The 16,027-nt window shown below is 36.2% G+C and overlaps 1 protein-coding gene across 4 annotated transcripts in view; it reads left to right on the top strand.

Moving 5' to 3' along the window:
* The window catches only part of RSPO2 (R-spondin 2), a 198,494-nt gene extending 182,779 nt beyond the window's left edge, over window positions 1-15,715 (top strand). For all 4 annotated transcript variants that reach the window (XM_054518767.2, XM_054518766.2, XM_024251650.3 and 1 more), the window contains one exon: window positions 13,842-15,715. In XM_054518767.2, the coding sequence (XP_054374742.1) occupies window positions 13,842-13,957 (116 nt within the window). In that variant the 3' untranslated portion in view covers window positions 13,958-15,715. The remainder of the gene's footprint in view (window positions 1-13,841) is intronic.
* Window positions 15,716-16,027: the final 312 nt, after the last annotated feature.

Raw genomic sequence — 16,027 nt, 5'->3', positions numbered from 1 at the left:
TACACATCTCAGGGAAATTGTGCATAGTCTCCATAATTTTTCAGGTGGCCTACTTCATTGCACTGAAACTATCAGTGACCCCAAATTTAAGATTCAATGAAAGGTCATTAAAACAGCTGCAGCTGTATTTCAAAGAAAGATATATGTTAGAACCAATTTGGCTATTAGTAAAACATTTAGATGATGCACCCTGGGCATTGTATTACTGGAATTTAATTTTTTTTCTACAGGAAGATTAGGAAAACACATAAAGGCACCTAAAATACGCTTACATATTGATCTTCTTTACAATTTATTACCCACAAATTTTGTCTGTTTTGTATTAGAATCAAACTGATTGGAAGGAATTTCCAGAAGTGTCTTAATTCATTAATTCCTTCTGATTTCTAAGCTACTGTAATGAAAATAGGTAACTAATTTTTGAAAATTCTAAAGGAGGAAGCTTTTTATACATCTGTTCTCAATAACTCAGTGTCTAGCTTTTCTAATACATAAAGACATTATTATAACTACATTATAGCTTTGTAGTTGCAATTCTGTTTTTGATTAGTGACATAGTAAACAGTAGAAAACACTTCTATTTTTATAATAGAAATGTTAAAAGGTAATTTTTTTTTTTTTTACCTATTCTGTGAGCATTGACATCTTCTTAAATTTCTTGACAATGCATTCTCTGTAGTCTTCTCAAAGTACCTGTGATTATTTTGATTTTTTGGAACTCTTATTTGGATCTGCTGCCTTAAATCGTCAAAAGCCAAATAGAATGCAGTATTTGAGCACAGTAAATATTCAGCGGCCATCTTATGTTTACTGTTCCTGTTCACTGTTACTGGCATAGACTTCAACTCAAAGGCACTCACCAATTTAGCTCAAGTTTCAGTACAGGTCCTTGAGCCTGCCCTGCTAAGATCATGGGAAGTTTGTTTTGTATTCATCATAAGTTACTAATACTCTTTATATGTCACTCTCCAGGTAATGTCTTTTGCTAAAATTATGGTAGTTTGGACTGTGAATCTCTTCTTGGATACCTCTGATTCACTGGTGATTCATTTTAAATAATTTTCATTACATTTAAAATTTCTAAATGCTATTTTTAAACTGTTGGTTTCTCATGCTTTAACGCCTGAGTTAAGTAAAACTGACAAGAACATACTGATAGAAGCATGACAATAAGCAATACTTGGAAAACTTATTACAGATACTTGTTGCATTTATATGTGTGTGTATATGTGTAGTAGCTTCCTTTGATTTTAGTTTATATTGTATGTTTAACAGTCTCTATACTTTTTCTGGAGAGTAGAATGCCATTTTCAGTTGAGGAGACACGAACTCATTTTATTAAATATGAGGCTGTTTGTAAAAGATAATTAATTATGTTCTCCTGTTTTAATATTTGGTAGTTATAGACAAAGATATTTAGTATCAAGATAATCCAGCAAGGCTGTAGATTTCTTACAACCTCGGAAATGTGCTGTCTCTAATAATTGTGAGGTATGCCAAACATGTTAGAGTTCCTTCTCAAATGTTTTTCCCCTAATTGAAATCCATTGCCTCTACTTGGGTAGTTGACAAAGATTCTAAAGTGACCAAAATATTTGTCTGGTCTTGTGGATAGAGACTATTTTGGCAAGTGTTTGTTACTTTCTTTGTCCTGTAAGAATAACAAAATATACCATTGGTTATCCTTGTCTTGTATCAAACCAATAATGGCCCCAGCCTTCATTTTATGAATTTAAAGATTCAGCCACTTAAAGGAATGACCAGTTCATGGGGTTTGCAGGAGTTTATGACAGAATGGAAGAGAGTAACATTGGCCATTTCCTTCCTCTCCTCCCACTCAGGATTATACTTATGTAAGTCTTATAATGGACAAGAGGGTAAGCTTTGGGACCAGACTACATGAGTTCAAATCCCAATTCTAGTACTTACTGCCTGTGGCATCTTAGGTTTACTTTACCTCTCTGATCCTCAGATTCTTCTGAAAATTTGGGATATCCTTCACCTTAAATATTTATCCCAATTACCTTTCTTTGATTATATGAATGTTAAATTATCACATGTACCATGAAAATATGTGCAGCTCTTATGTATCAGTAAGAAAACTTTACAAAATAAAGAAAGGAATAAAGTATTTCATAGGGATATTTTTAATATGAAATGAGTTATGCTCAGCACTTGGTACTTGGCACACTACTTACACTTATTTGATTTTAATAATTTGGAAGAAACTCAGCAACTTTCTAAAAGAAAAGAAAAACTTTCTTGCCTTTTTTTCTGTAATCCAGCAAGTATCTTGATACCACTGGTATTTGTGTCACCTGGACTGAGAGGTACTTTTCTCATCTTTTTAGTTTTTGAAGTGCCAACTCTGCATCCCCTAGTTAGGCAGAAGCCCCAAACTTGATTATCAATTTGATTTTTTTTTTTCAACTGCAATATTCTTGGTCTCTTTAGAATTTTTGCAAATGAACTAGACAGCCTTTCAAAAAGAACCTGTTCATGAATAGAGATATTCTGTAGAGTAACTCCAGTTTCTGGAATATGTCCACAGGAGAGATGAATCTGCTATAGCACAAGTGACCTGCTCCACCTTGGCCAGAACATAAAGATAAGGGCCCTACCCCTGGGTCTGTACCCATGGGTGTGCCTCCCCACACTGGAAGCTTAATTTCTGCTTGCTTGCTTCTTGGGGGATTGCCTACAAATAGATCCCAGGGAAGGGAGTCCAGGCAGAAAGAGGTTTGCACACCCTTTCAGCAGTACTTTATGCTCTAGAATTGGATGCAGTTAACTTCGCACTAAGTCATCTGTGAAGCTTAAAAAATATTCTGGGCTTTCAGGAGTTAGTGCATGTCTAGGGAATCTTTTTTAAGTTCCCTGGAGGATTGTTTTACCTCTGGCCTGTGAACTGGCTTTTGGAACCACAGGTTTAAACTTTTTCCGACTCAGCTGAAAAATAAGCATCCTGTATTTTTTGTTTTTTTCCTTGAGTTTTGCCATAGGCACACTGTTGATACTGAGTTGGAGCTGCTAAATGTGTTGCTTGACTCTGGGAAACTGAGGCTTTGAATATCTTAAACCCAGGGAATAACTGGTTCGAGAAACATGGGTTGTAGGCCAGGCCCATCAGGGATCTAATGGGACCCAAGGGAACCCTGATATTGTGTGGGATTGAGCAGGGAGGCTGATGCCCTTCTCCAGCCTAGTATTTACTTATTAGTTTGTTTGTTCAGCAGACATTTAAATGATTACAAGATCAAAGGCATTTTGCTGGGCATAAGGGATCCAAAGACTATAGTGGAAAGAGTACAGGTTTTAGAATCTGCCAGATGTTGGTTTGAATCACTGCTGAGCTATGTGATTTTATGCTATTTACTTAACTTCTCGAAACCTATTTCCTCATCGGCAAAATAGAAATAATGCTTGCTTTGCGAGTTGCTGTAAGGATTAGAAATAATACAAGTAGGGCACCTTATATAGCACTATCGTTTATTTAGTGTTTGTGTGCCAGGTATAATATGTGAAATTTTAGACATATTCTCTTTCACTCCTTATACAGATGCTGAAGAAGGCATCATTGCTACTACCATTTTAGAATTGAGAAGACTAAGGTTTAGAAAAAGTGTTCTAGTCCAAGACCTCTAGTTTCTAAGTGGCATAACTCTGCTGAATCTAGGGCTGTCTGACTCCCCAGACTCATGTTCTTAACCTTGTATTCTAGATGCCTGCCAAGGCTAGTATCATGTTGTACCCCACTACTTCTCCAGGTTAGGCCTGGGAGTGATCCATCCAAGAGCTGTTCAGACATCCGTGGCTCTGTGGCGACTAAGGCATGTTGAATTCCTCTCTAGAGAATATGCAATTGAGACAAAAGAGGACTGAGGCTATTATAAGAGGGAGGTAAGCCAAAAAGTCACAGGGTTTATCAGGGATAGAGTGTAGCCTACATAGACCATGTACAAAGCTGAAGTTGAGGCCAGAAGCCGTGGGGGAGCCTGGGAAGAACAGGAGAGTTCATTTTACAGTAGATGACAAAGTATGGCTTTGGTTCCTGACCACTTTCAGTGTTTAGATGTAGCCCTTATATCTTTGTTCCAACTCTCAGTTGACATGAGCGTAATTGAATATCTGTAACTTGATTTTTGGAAAGACTCTAACCAGGATGCTATGGCACATTACATTGTAGCTATTTTTAATTATGTTTAAAAATTTTTAAAAAATAGAAATGGGATCTCCCTATGTTGTCCAGGCTGGTCTTGAACTCCTGGCCTCAAGTGATCCTCTCACCTCAGCCTCCCAAACTGCTGGGATTACAGGTATGAGCCACCACGCCCAACCTATTTTTAATTATTTACAAGCTAGTAGCCGTGATATACAGCCAAACAAAATTGCAATAGAAGGTGGTAAATATTACAATGAGGGAGGTTCAAAGTGCTGCAGGGCACAGAGTGGGGAATGTATTTATGATTCTTTGTGGAGCATACATCCCCTCATGTTATCTTGTGTTAACTGTGTTCATGGAAGACCTGCCACTTAACTGAGCTGTTGGCTTGGACCAATAACCTATACCCTTTTCTTTAAGAGACAGGGTATTGCTTTGTCACCCAGGCTGGAGTATGGTGGCATGATCATAGCTCACTGCAGCCTCAAAATCCTGGACTCAAGCAATCCTCCCGCCTTAGGCTCCTGAGTAGCTGGGACTACAGGTGTGTACCATGCCCAGTCTCATTATCTTATATAGCTGCCACGTATAAACCATTACTTTCTTTTCACTTGTGTGTCAAGTTCCATAGAAATTGTGTTGAATCCAAATTAAATAAATGCTTGCCATATGACGATGGTCTTAAATGTCATTTCTTGGGCTACTACTTTTTGTTTTTCATTGAGTTAATGGTTATTGATTTAAGACCAAGAGGAAGGTATTACATCTTCTTGTTCTAATGGAATTATCTTAAAAGGTACCTTCCCTTATAGTATGAAGTCAGCTATGGAGGAACTTAATTCTTTTCTGGTTATCCCATACCTCGTAATCAAATGAAAATAGCTGAATCATTTTCTCTGCAAACCTGATGGTTTTTCTGACTTAATTTAGGAGTGCCAAATGAGCTTGATATTTATCTGCATTTATTTTGAGTAAATTTAGGGCAGGCACCTGTACAACATCCTGGCAGCACAGTTTGAGTACTTACCTTTTCCCCCAAAACATTCAATTAAATGAAAATGGATGTAAAGCACTTATAGGGCCTGGTACAAAGTAGGAATGTTCACCATCTCACCTTACTTAGGAAACTTTATAGCCTGCATCTTGCTAAAATGTAAGAAAAAGAATAAGCAATGAATCAATGCAGTATAAATTTACAGAAAATCTAAGTCAGAGAGAAGTTGTTATTTATGCAGAATTTACCAGTTCATACAGGGTTTCAGAGTTAGAATGAGGTCAATGACTTTTTTTGTGGAACTCAGTCAGGGTAATATTGTCTTCGGTGCTTCTTTGCCTTTCTTGCAAAATGACTCAATAACTTGAAAAATGACTCTCTATCCTTATCTATTGACCTTTAAAGCTGGGAAAGTGGCCAGGCACGGTGGTTCATGCCTGTAATCCCAGCACTTCGGGAGGCCGAGGCAGGAGGATCACGAGATCAGGAGTTTGAGACCAGCCTGACCAACATGGTGAAAACCTGTCTCTACTAAAAATACAAAAAGTAGCCAGGCATGGTGGCATGTGCCTGTGATCCCAGCTACTCAGGAGGCTGAGGCAGGAGAATCGCTTGAAGCCAGGAAGTGGAGGTTGCAGTGAACCAAGATCATGCCACTGCACTCCAGCCTGGGTGACAGAGCGAGACTCCGTCTCAAAAAAAAAACAAACAAAACACAACTGGGAAAGTATAGGAGAGAATAGCTGAACTAGGCTCAGAGCACAGGTTTCCCCTTCTAATTAGCTGTAGAAGCATGGGTAGGGGTCACTCTAGATCTTCTGTGCTTCAGTTGCTTCATATCTAAACCACCTTGCAGAAGTGGATTACAGCAGGGCCTAGCAAATGCCTAGTATATTTGCTGTCTTTCCACCCTCACCAGTGCAGCCAACTCATTGTGGTGCTGGAAGGCCAACTTGTCAGGAATCACCACCAAACAGCTTTTACCCTTGATGTCAAATCTATGTGACCTTCTGCACCAGAAGATAGTGAAGATCATTTGCAGTTTTACATCTCTATTCTTATAAATAAGGAATCCAAGATAAGAACCTGTTCTTTGCAGGTAGTTTAACTTTCCCATAAGAAAGTGACAACAAGAATTTGTGAATAATGCTTTTTCTCTAAATCGGTATTTAAATAGCAGATTTTCCTTCTTAATTTTCTTTTCTTCTCTCATTAGCTCAAATATCTTTTTAACAGCAGTGCAATTATATTTTTACCTTGTGCAGTACTTGGGTCTTGTTCATCTTTAGTCCACTAAAGAGATTACCTATGGTTAGAAAGAAGTAAAAAGCCTCCAATGGGGGTTCAACAAAAAGTATTTAAGAAATTAGAGCCCCAAAGTTGCCCTGTACATTGTTTTAAAAAACCATCTCTTAACCAGTACTCTTACTGTAAAAGTGAATTATTGCCCCCTTGTGGTAGAATTGTGCATTTATTTTTTCACACAAATAGTAGAGTCGTATTTTACTGTTTCTACTACTCTGAAAACTTTGTCCTTTACAGTTAACCTAAAGTATTTATGAAAATAATTTTAGATAGTTTAAAAACTATCTCTTCTTGTTTGTGCTTACCTATGTGAAACACCACAGAATCCGGTCCTCAAACCGTTTTGTGTTTCTCTTTGACGGACTACGGATTTAAGAAACAAGCCCAAATCTCATTCAGATTACCTTGTTGTAGTCCTTATTGCTTCAAGAAAGCTGAAAGAGGTTATGGAATATTCTTACTGCCCCTTTAAAAGCCATGTTATACACTCGAAGAACAGATTTTCTTCAGAGCTGTAAAATGAGGAATTTCTGAGAATTTTTGAAATACCATGTGCAGGAAACTGTAGTGGTAATACGGTTCATTTATAAAGGTTCAGGTGATCTTCTTCAGGGTTAGCTTTTCTTCCATTTCCATCGTTTTGAACATGAAATAAAATTTTAAAACCAAATAGGACTTCCTGTCAACAAAACAGGTAACAGATCTGACTCCTAATAAAATATCTTCTATGAGAAAAATTGAAGTCTTAAGCCATTTCATACTATTTTAGATAAAAAATATGGTACATTTTTACAGATGAAAGAATAGTAACAGTCAGAGGCTTCCCATTTAAATTGGCTGAAATAGCTTTTACAAATTAGTGTAAACCTGTGCAGGTAGAGTAAGTAGTCTGAATCCTGACATTCTGAATGATTGTCACATTTGTATGTTGAGAGAAGTAAATTTTGTCCGTTATTTATTTTGGACAGTTGTCACTCTCTATCAATAGTCTTGCAAGAAGAACAACTCTTGTAAGTTATCTCTAGATCGTATGTAGATTTTAAAAGTACATGCTCTTTATGAAGATGAAATGACTAAGTGACCATTTGAAAAACCTTCTAAGTTACTACTTGACATTCAAATAAATTCTCCTTAGCAGGTGGCTTGTTATTATTTTCAACACTTTAACGTTTATTGCTTTGTCTCTAGATTATTTTTTCTTAAAGAAAATGATAGCAAACCATTATTGAAGGATTAGATGTTGCCAGTCCTTTCAAAACACAGCTATCTGTAAAATCTTTTTAGTGAAAAGAAGAGGTGCATTTCTAGAAAACCAAATGATTGTTACTGAAAATGCCTTAAAAGGAAATGACAACACTTTGTGCTGTCAGTAAAGAGCCACAATTGATTCATTTCCTTTACTCTTTCCACCTTACCCTCACTTCTGACTCCACAGCCGATGTAAATAAGTAACTCTTATTTTATTTACATTTTACATTATGTAAATAAGTAAAATAAAAATAATTAAAATATGCCCATTTACATTATGTAAATAAGTAAAATGTAAATTTATTTTTAATAAATTTTTAAATTTACATTTTAATACATATATAACACATACACATTTTACTTATTTATAATATGTATTGTACATTTTACTTATATAACTCATACTTGAAAATTGCAAAGAGTAGATTTAAAATATTCTCACAAGAAAAAAGCATATTAGGTGATGGATGTGTTAATTCACTTGATTATTAGCTTGATTAACCATATCACATTATATACATACATCACAATATCATGTTATACACTACAATTTTTATTTGTCAACTAAAATAAATGTGTTATTCTGAACTATATGGACAGTAGAAAGATTTTTACCTTAGGCTACATAGGACATTGTGTGGTAGATCCAGTCCTGCTCATCATATTTGCCCACTTGAACTGCTTTCTAGAGGGAAAAAAGCTTCAAGAACTAACAAACCTCCATTCTTAATGTCTGAAGTGTTTAGGCCAATAGTTTTTAAGCTTTTATATTTCAGATCTAATTACAAGTGATGACTCTGCAAAAGAATCTGCTTACTATCATTTCCATCACAGTAGGAATGCTTTTGTATTACAGGCTTTTTCTTAGATCCATTTATGATAAGTTTTAGTGATATCCAACAGTAGTATTCCTGGATATAAAGTTAATTGCTATTACTTAAAATATAAAATACTTGCATTCATAGTTGAAAACACACTTTATTCCCTCAGTAATCACAAAAAGAAGAGGTCACGAAAAGTGTAGTCAGGACATTTAAGTACGTTACAATTTTTTCAGTATTAAAGATCCCCATGCATAAATCTTTGTCCAAGTTTAGATTATGTTCTGAGGGATAGAGTCCTAGATCTGAGTCAAAAGTTAAGAATATTTTTAATACTTTTCTACACATTGGCAGATGGCTTTTCAGAAAGGCTGTATCAATTTTATATTCTCAATGCATGCTGTTGCCTGTCTCATGACATTCTTACAAGTGTTAGGTATTTTTACTTTTAAGGATCTTTGTAGTGGCATCTCATCTTATTTGGAAGTTTTAATTGTGAGATTTGATTATTTAAATATATTTATTAGCTATTTTTATTTCCTTTATGAATTGTTTAGTTCTCGTCTATTTTTAAATGAACTTTTTAAAATATTTTAGAAAGCAGTTGGTGTTTTCTAGACAATCACTAATCTTAAATAAATCTCTCTTGCTACTCGTTCTTGGGCAAAATCAAGTTGCCCATATGGAAAAAAGAATAAATGGTCCAGTACTACTCATCATTTACAACTCAGTCCTTCTGATTTTTAGATGTGAAAGGAGCATTTCATGTTCTGCTTCCAGAGTGTTCTCTGAAATATGACAATATCTGCCAGGTTGGTGGTTACACAGGCTTCTTGTCCCTAAGTTTTAGTGGCTTTGAAGAATGACTGAATCTCTCTGAGGTGATTTCGAAATCTCCATGATGAATTTTATAATGCAGAGAAGCCCAGGTTTCAAGTTAGAGCATTACAAACTGAAAAATCAGTAAAACTCAGTCCTAGTTTTGTCCCAGTTGTGGCTACAACAGTAAATTCCAGTTAATTACATTTGTCATAATTGTGGCTTGCTTTCCACAGCTTGTGTTTATATATATATGTAGGTACGTGCATGTATTATGTATACATACATATATATATAGAGAGAAGCTTTTATCTTTTTTATAGTCAAAGATACTGAAATTTTTCTTTAGTTTTGTTCCACTAAAAGCCTTTCTTAAAACACATAGCATTATGGAAACTCTAGACAGCCTCTGTGCCTTACTCTGAGGGATGTACAAGAAACATTTATCCAGTGATGGAAAGATTCTTACCTATACCCAGTGAGAGGAGAGAGCATTTGAAGACCTTTGACTTTGAGAGTTTATGAAAGAATGAAATCACCGTCTGACTGGCAGTGGAGCTGGCATTTGCACAGCTTCATGTAATTCGTGAGTCTGCCTATATCTTGGTTCAAAATAATCTACCCTATTTCTGATTCTAATAGCAGCAATTCACAGCTGGATGGTAGCAGTATTTCCATAAGGAATTGTTCATATTTCTCTGCAGAAGAGTTGATAGGTTATGCTCTTGGACCATTTCCACATGTGAGCAAGTCAATGTAATTACATTAGTTAGAATGTGGCTTTGATAGTATCTTTCTAATTTTGTTCATTTTGAGGATAATCTTGTCTTGCCAGTGATATTCTACACATCTTCCTTTCATCCTAGGGCCACAACTTTTTCACAGTGTCTCATAACTTTCTAGTGAATGATGACTGTAGTATTTTCATTCTATAAACATAGAGACTAAGAGTCAGGCATATGCCTTACCAGACATCTCAGTTACAAGACTGTGCCTAGCCTACCAGGTTTTCTTCTTCCCAGAAATAGCCTTTCTCTAAACCACATTGCATTGCCTTCCTTAAAAACGGTAATAATTGGAACCAGTCATCTCCTTGCATCTGCATAACAGTGCTGAAAAGATCTGCCCCGTAGACCTGATTCTACCTGATTTTGAAGAGATTCCCTTAGTGGTGATGTGTCGAGGCCACTGCATTCTCAAGACACTAGGGATAAAGATATGCAAAATTTGTCATTAGGATTGGATATGTTGGATGTTGACAATCCCCTCGTGAAACTCAAACTTTTTTTTTTTTTTTTTTCTAATGATCCTGGGCAGTATCTATTCCGTCTTTTCTTGTGAACTAAAAAGTAAAGTGAAATTCATGACTTGAATTATGCATTGGGTGACTGCCATCATATTTGCCTTTAAATACTTCCCATATAGCATATATGTGCTTGGGAATGTGCAGCAATTGAAGTCTAGAAGTCATTCTCCAAGTCTAATCCTGCATCTGCAGAGGTAAAGAAATTAAGCAGAAACAAAAATTAGCAAGTTTGTATGTCTGTTATAACTTATTTTCAAATATATAGATAAAAACAAGGATTTTTTTGTTAGCTTTAATCTTACCGATTTCTTTTCTCATGTTTGAAAATCTTAGAACGTGAAAAAAGCATATGCATGAAAGACCCTTTCTGTATGTTATGTTGTATTTTAGTATTCTTTTACTACTTTGAGCTGGGCTTGAAGTCAGAACAACGTAGTATGGACCACAAAATATTTTCAGTTAATTTAGGCCCGTCTGTGGTCAAATCTTGGCTAACCATCTTCATTCCTCGGTATTTGCAATATATCTTATGTGAGAAATGGGACTGGCCAAAAGCAAAACCAACCAACCAAACAATAGCAAAGAGGTGTCATTCAAGAGAGACTTCTGAGGAAAATCTTTAGGGTTGTAATTAGGGCCCCCAAACATTGCTTGTTGGAATTGGTACCATACAGCTTATTGCCAACAGAGTAATTGTACAAGTTAAAAAATTATTTTACATAAATAAGCTTTCAGAAGCATTGCTGAATTTTTGGCCAGGATTACCAACTGTTTTATGCAAGTGTTGAGTAACTTCCCTATTACACAATATCATATCAGCCAGTAAACCCAAAACCATTTAATATTGACAATTACTTCAGAATAATATATTGGGTACATGACACGAAATTGACCATCTTAAAATGAGCTTTTCCCGTCATTTTGCATGGATTTGCTGTTAGCGAAAGTAGTACATATTTAACTCGCAACTACATAATTTACACGAAGCTTTCTTGTGAATGTGAAAAGCTTTCTTTAACATATATTCTTTAACATATATTCAGTATATTTTTATTCTGGCAGAACACATTTTTAAAATCTAGTAAAATAAGCCTTATTTTTCCATTCACTTAATTTCAGTTTGCTTTTTAAAAGAAACTACAGGCTTTATATCAATTAAGCATAAACCAAATGAATTTAAAGTGTAGTCAGTAATGATTTTTTAAACTAAGGATTTTGTTGTTTAGAGAAAATACAGAACAAAAACTTCTTCATAACACTTTATAATTGAAGCTTTTAAAATATACTATATTTTATATTAAGTATTTCATTTTTCTGCCTTTGGTGTGTCTCATCATTAGAGATAATGTTACTAAATAGTTGTAACTTTACAGCTGCTTTGATTAATGATGGCTTGAACTAAGGTTTCATTGGGTAGGATTAACTACGTTTCAAGATGGCAAAATGCCATTATAACATTAATGCCAGAATTTAATGAGAACCAGAAGTTAGCTTTGAGGACCTTTATAATTTAATATGGGGGCATGATCATGTTCTCATTGTTTTAATGCAATGTCCTATTAAACATAAGTTATTCTTTTAAATCTTTCTTCTTGTGATAAAAAGATGTAAAAACATTTGCTCAGCAAATGTTTATTGACTATCGACTAAGTGCCAGTCACTGTGCTAGGGTCTTGAAAAGTAAGCCTGTTTTCCATCCTTAAAACAGATCCTTTCTGATCAGAAAGAACAGAAATAAGAATAAGAAACAGCTACCTTATTTAGAAATCTCATGGCCTTCCTTAACCTTGTATGACTCTGGTTTCCTAATTCATGTATCTCCCTAGACTCTGGTCTGTTTCCTTTTCATTTTTGACATCAGCCTCCTTCTCCATAGGCTAGATTGAAAAATTGGCCAGCTATATGCCTGGAATGAAAGGGTCTGGGTTATGTAATTTTACAGGTATGGGAAGGATGAAGAGCACAAAACTGAACGTCCTGTTCCCTACTCATAGTACTGATTACTGTGCTGTCAAATAGCTACACCTTACAGGAAGAGAAAAGTTAAGCTTTATAGAAGTACAAGATAAAATTTGAAGTAGGGAAAGTAAGAGAGGAAGAACAGCCAACAGGATTCTTTCTTGTTCATTGAGACAAAAGTCTTCCTGTACTGAAGGTGTGTAGGGGTGACTTACTTTCTGTAAAATGCAGGAGACCTTTAAAGCCCTTTTCTGTTCTAAAAATCCTCTGATTTCTGTGTGTTTAGAACTCAAAGAGCGTGATGGACCTAAGACAGATGTCTCATGTTCTTTATTCTTTTTTCTCAAAATCTTACGTATACATACTTAGAAAGGTTGAGACCTTATAAAGTAAGACTATAAAACTATAACCACAGATGGAGGAAGTAAAATACAGCAGAGGCAAAGAAAAAAACAGCATTTAAAAAATTCCTGATGGAGGAAAACCTCAACTAGTTAGCTTGTAGCCTGGGCTTCCTAGTGGCTAAGGCAAAGAAGAGAAATAGGATAACTTGGTATGATCGTCTGGTAGATAGACACATACCACCAGTTCATCAGAACAAATAAGCATTCTTCTTGCTCTCCATTAATAGCAACAACTTGTCCAGGGGATTTGGATAAGAAGCTATAAGGTATGTAATGAATGATGTCCTCATGAATTTTTATAGAAAATAAAGGATTGCACATATGTCATTTTATACATTGGTATTTGGAATATGGAGGAAATAATGTTAAAAGCAAGACTCTTTTTCCCCCATGGGGAAGGGAGAGAGGAGTTTGAAACTTCTGGTATGTTTGCTATAGATAGTTGCTTATTTTCTTTTGACCCACTGACATGTGGAGCAGTAGTAAGATGTAAAGATGTGTAGTAAAGGGTAGCATTGTTAGAAGTAGGAGGGAATAAATGGAATTTTTGTGGCAGGATGATATTTGAAAGACGGATCAGGCCACTGGGAGGTTTTTCAATATGCCAGTTCCCTGTAACAGGAAGATCAGTCTCTGTTTTAGACAGCATATCCAATTTAGTAAATTATTATTATTCTGTCAAAATTAATGTGAACAATTTTCTCTTTGAGGCTTTTTCCATAGGTGATGTTTTCCAGATGGGCTTTGTGCAAAACTCCCAATGTTTTTGTTTTCTTTCCTAGAGCCATTTCTGACATCTCTCCCCTTCTTTCCTTCATTGTAGGGAAGAGAACACCAAAGGCGAAGGAGAAGAGGAACAAGAAAAAGAAAAGGAAGCTGACAGAAAGGGCCCAGGAGCAACACAGCGTCTTCCTAGCTACAGACAGAGCTAACCAATAAAGCAAGAGATCCGGTAGATTTTTAGGGGTTTTTGTTTTTGCAAATGTGCACAAAGCTACTCTCCACTCCTGCACACTGGTGTGCAGCCTTTGTGCTGCTCTGCCCAGTATCTGTTCCCAGTAACATGGTGAAAGGAAGCACCACCAGCGTGGCCCCTGTGTTATTTATGCTTTGATTTGAATCTGGAGACTGTGAAGGCAGGAGTAAGTGCACAGCCCGTGACTTGGCTCAGTGTGTGCTGAGAGAATCCGTCCCCGGCATCATGGATACGCTAGAGGTGTGAGACTGCAGACCACCGCTGGAGGACGGACTTGTGCCTATTTATGTGAAAGAAAGAAGATGCTTGGCAGGCAATGCGCTATTCACTCGTGACCTTTATTTCTCACATTGTGCATTTTCAAGGATATGTTTATGTGGATATCTGCTTAGTGTTACCACATGGTATTCTCAGCATGTTACCTTCACACTGTTGTGCGATGAAACTGCTTTTAGCTGAGGATACGCTCTGGAAATTCCTGCTCAGTTTCACAGTAGCCCTAATATGTACATATACTGCAGGAGCTACATATCAAGCTCTTATTTACTGTATATTTATGCTTTCTTGTGGGTAACAAGTCATACCTGATTAATATGATGTCACTTTGTTTCTAGTGGTTCCTAACCCATTGTCTGATAAATGACTTTTCTAGTTTGGGGAATTGACACATGTTTTGTTGCCTCTTGAAACTTTTTTTTTTCCCTCATTGTGGGCTTATTTCTCATTGTAAGGGTAGGATAAACTAGTTTTTGTATATAGAGTCAAATGACCAGTGTCAAAGAGTTTGCATACTGGGTAGACCTTCTCCACTCCACATGTCCCACACATAGACAAAGCAGCAGGCGGCATCTGGCAATCAGAAGCCCAAACTGCCTTTGAGTCTAAGATGTGATGACTTTGATGAAACACAGCTGAAAACATGAGGGACTATATCCAGTAACTTGTAGCCAGTTTCACAGGCCAGCTACAGAATTGTCCAAACATTATTTCTGACTGCAATTTTTTTTCCCCAAATTTAAAGCAATCCCTGGCCTTCAATGACAAGGCACCTACCACTGTTCTTGGGTCACTGAAGAAGCTACTACCATGAGCCTGTGCATAGAATTTTAGGAGATAAAAGGATGAATTTCTGTGACTGCCGGTCAGATCTTAACAGGTCTCTGTTGAGCCAGACTCTGTTTCAGATCCAAGATGGAGAGGAACGCTATGGAAACTTCCCAGGTGACTTTCAGAGCAGTTGTTTCAAACATATCATTGTCCTTAGGGGAACCAGTTTTTAGAAAGTTGTGAATTGGCTTTTTCACAAAGCATTATTATCTTCCTGGCTGATCCAGGAGAAAATTAGAACAGAAAAATAATGGTTGTGGATTTTGAAACAAAGCAAGGTAAAGCCTTTTTTTTTTTTTCACCTTGCATTGGCAAAACTACCTCTTCAGTGTTTTTGTTTAACTTTTGATTCAAAAGCATCTTACCGATAAGGATAAATATATACATCATTATGAAACTATTGCTATGAGATAATAAGCCACATATGAATGTTGTATACAACTTTAGGGTTTGCATTTTAATCCTGAAGTGTTACCTCCTTTCATGTCTATTTACACTATTTTCCCATTTACTAAGTGGGGAGGGGGTCTCCTTATATAGTGCTTCATCGTTAATAAGTCAATGCCTGTTGTTCCTGGGATGTTCTTTTTTGTGCATTAAAAACTTCAAAATTATTTTTTGTGGAGATTTCTTTTTTAGAGAGACATTTAGAAATAACTCAGTACTTTGTTCTACCCCCAAAATAACAGCCCTTTAAAAAAGACAGACAAATCTTTAAAAACCTATATTGGTAACTACATTTAGAACACTAACTCGTTTATAGATAAACTAGATAACTATAAACTAGAGTCCAAGTGCCCGAGTTCTAATCCAGACTGAGAGTGGCCTGTGAAAATTACTTAATCCCTCCACTCTCAGTTTCCTTATCTGTGAAATGGGGATCACATTATCATCTGCTTCTAGGGGCTGTGTTTTAAGGACCAAAT

Source organism: Pongo abelii, chromosome 7, assembly GCF_028885655.2.
Source record: "Pongo abelii isolate AG06213 chromosome 7, NHGRI_mPonAbe1-v2.0_pri, whole genome shotgun sequence".
Classification (NCBI taxonomy): domain Eukaryota; kingdom Metazoa; phylum Chordata; class Mammalia; order Primates; family Hominidae; genus Pongo; species Pongo abelii.
This window is presented reverse-complemented; position numbering and strand designations above follow the sequence as displayed.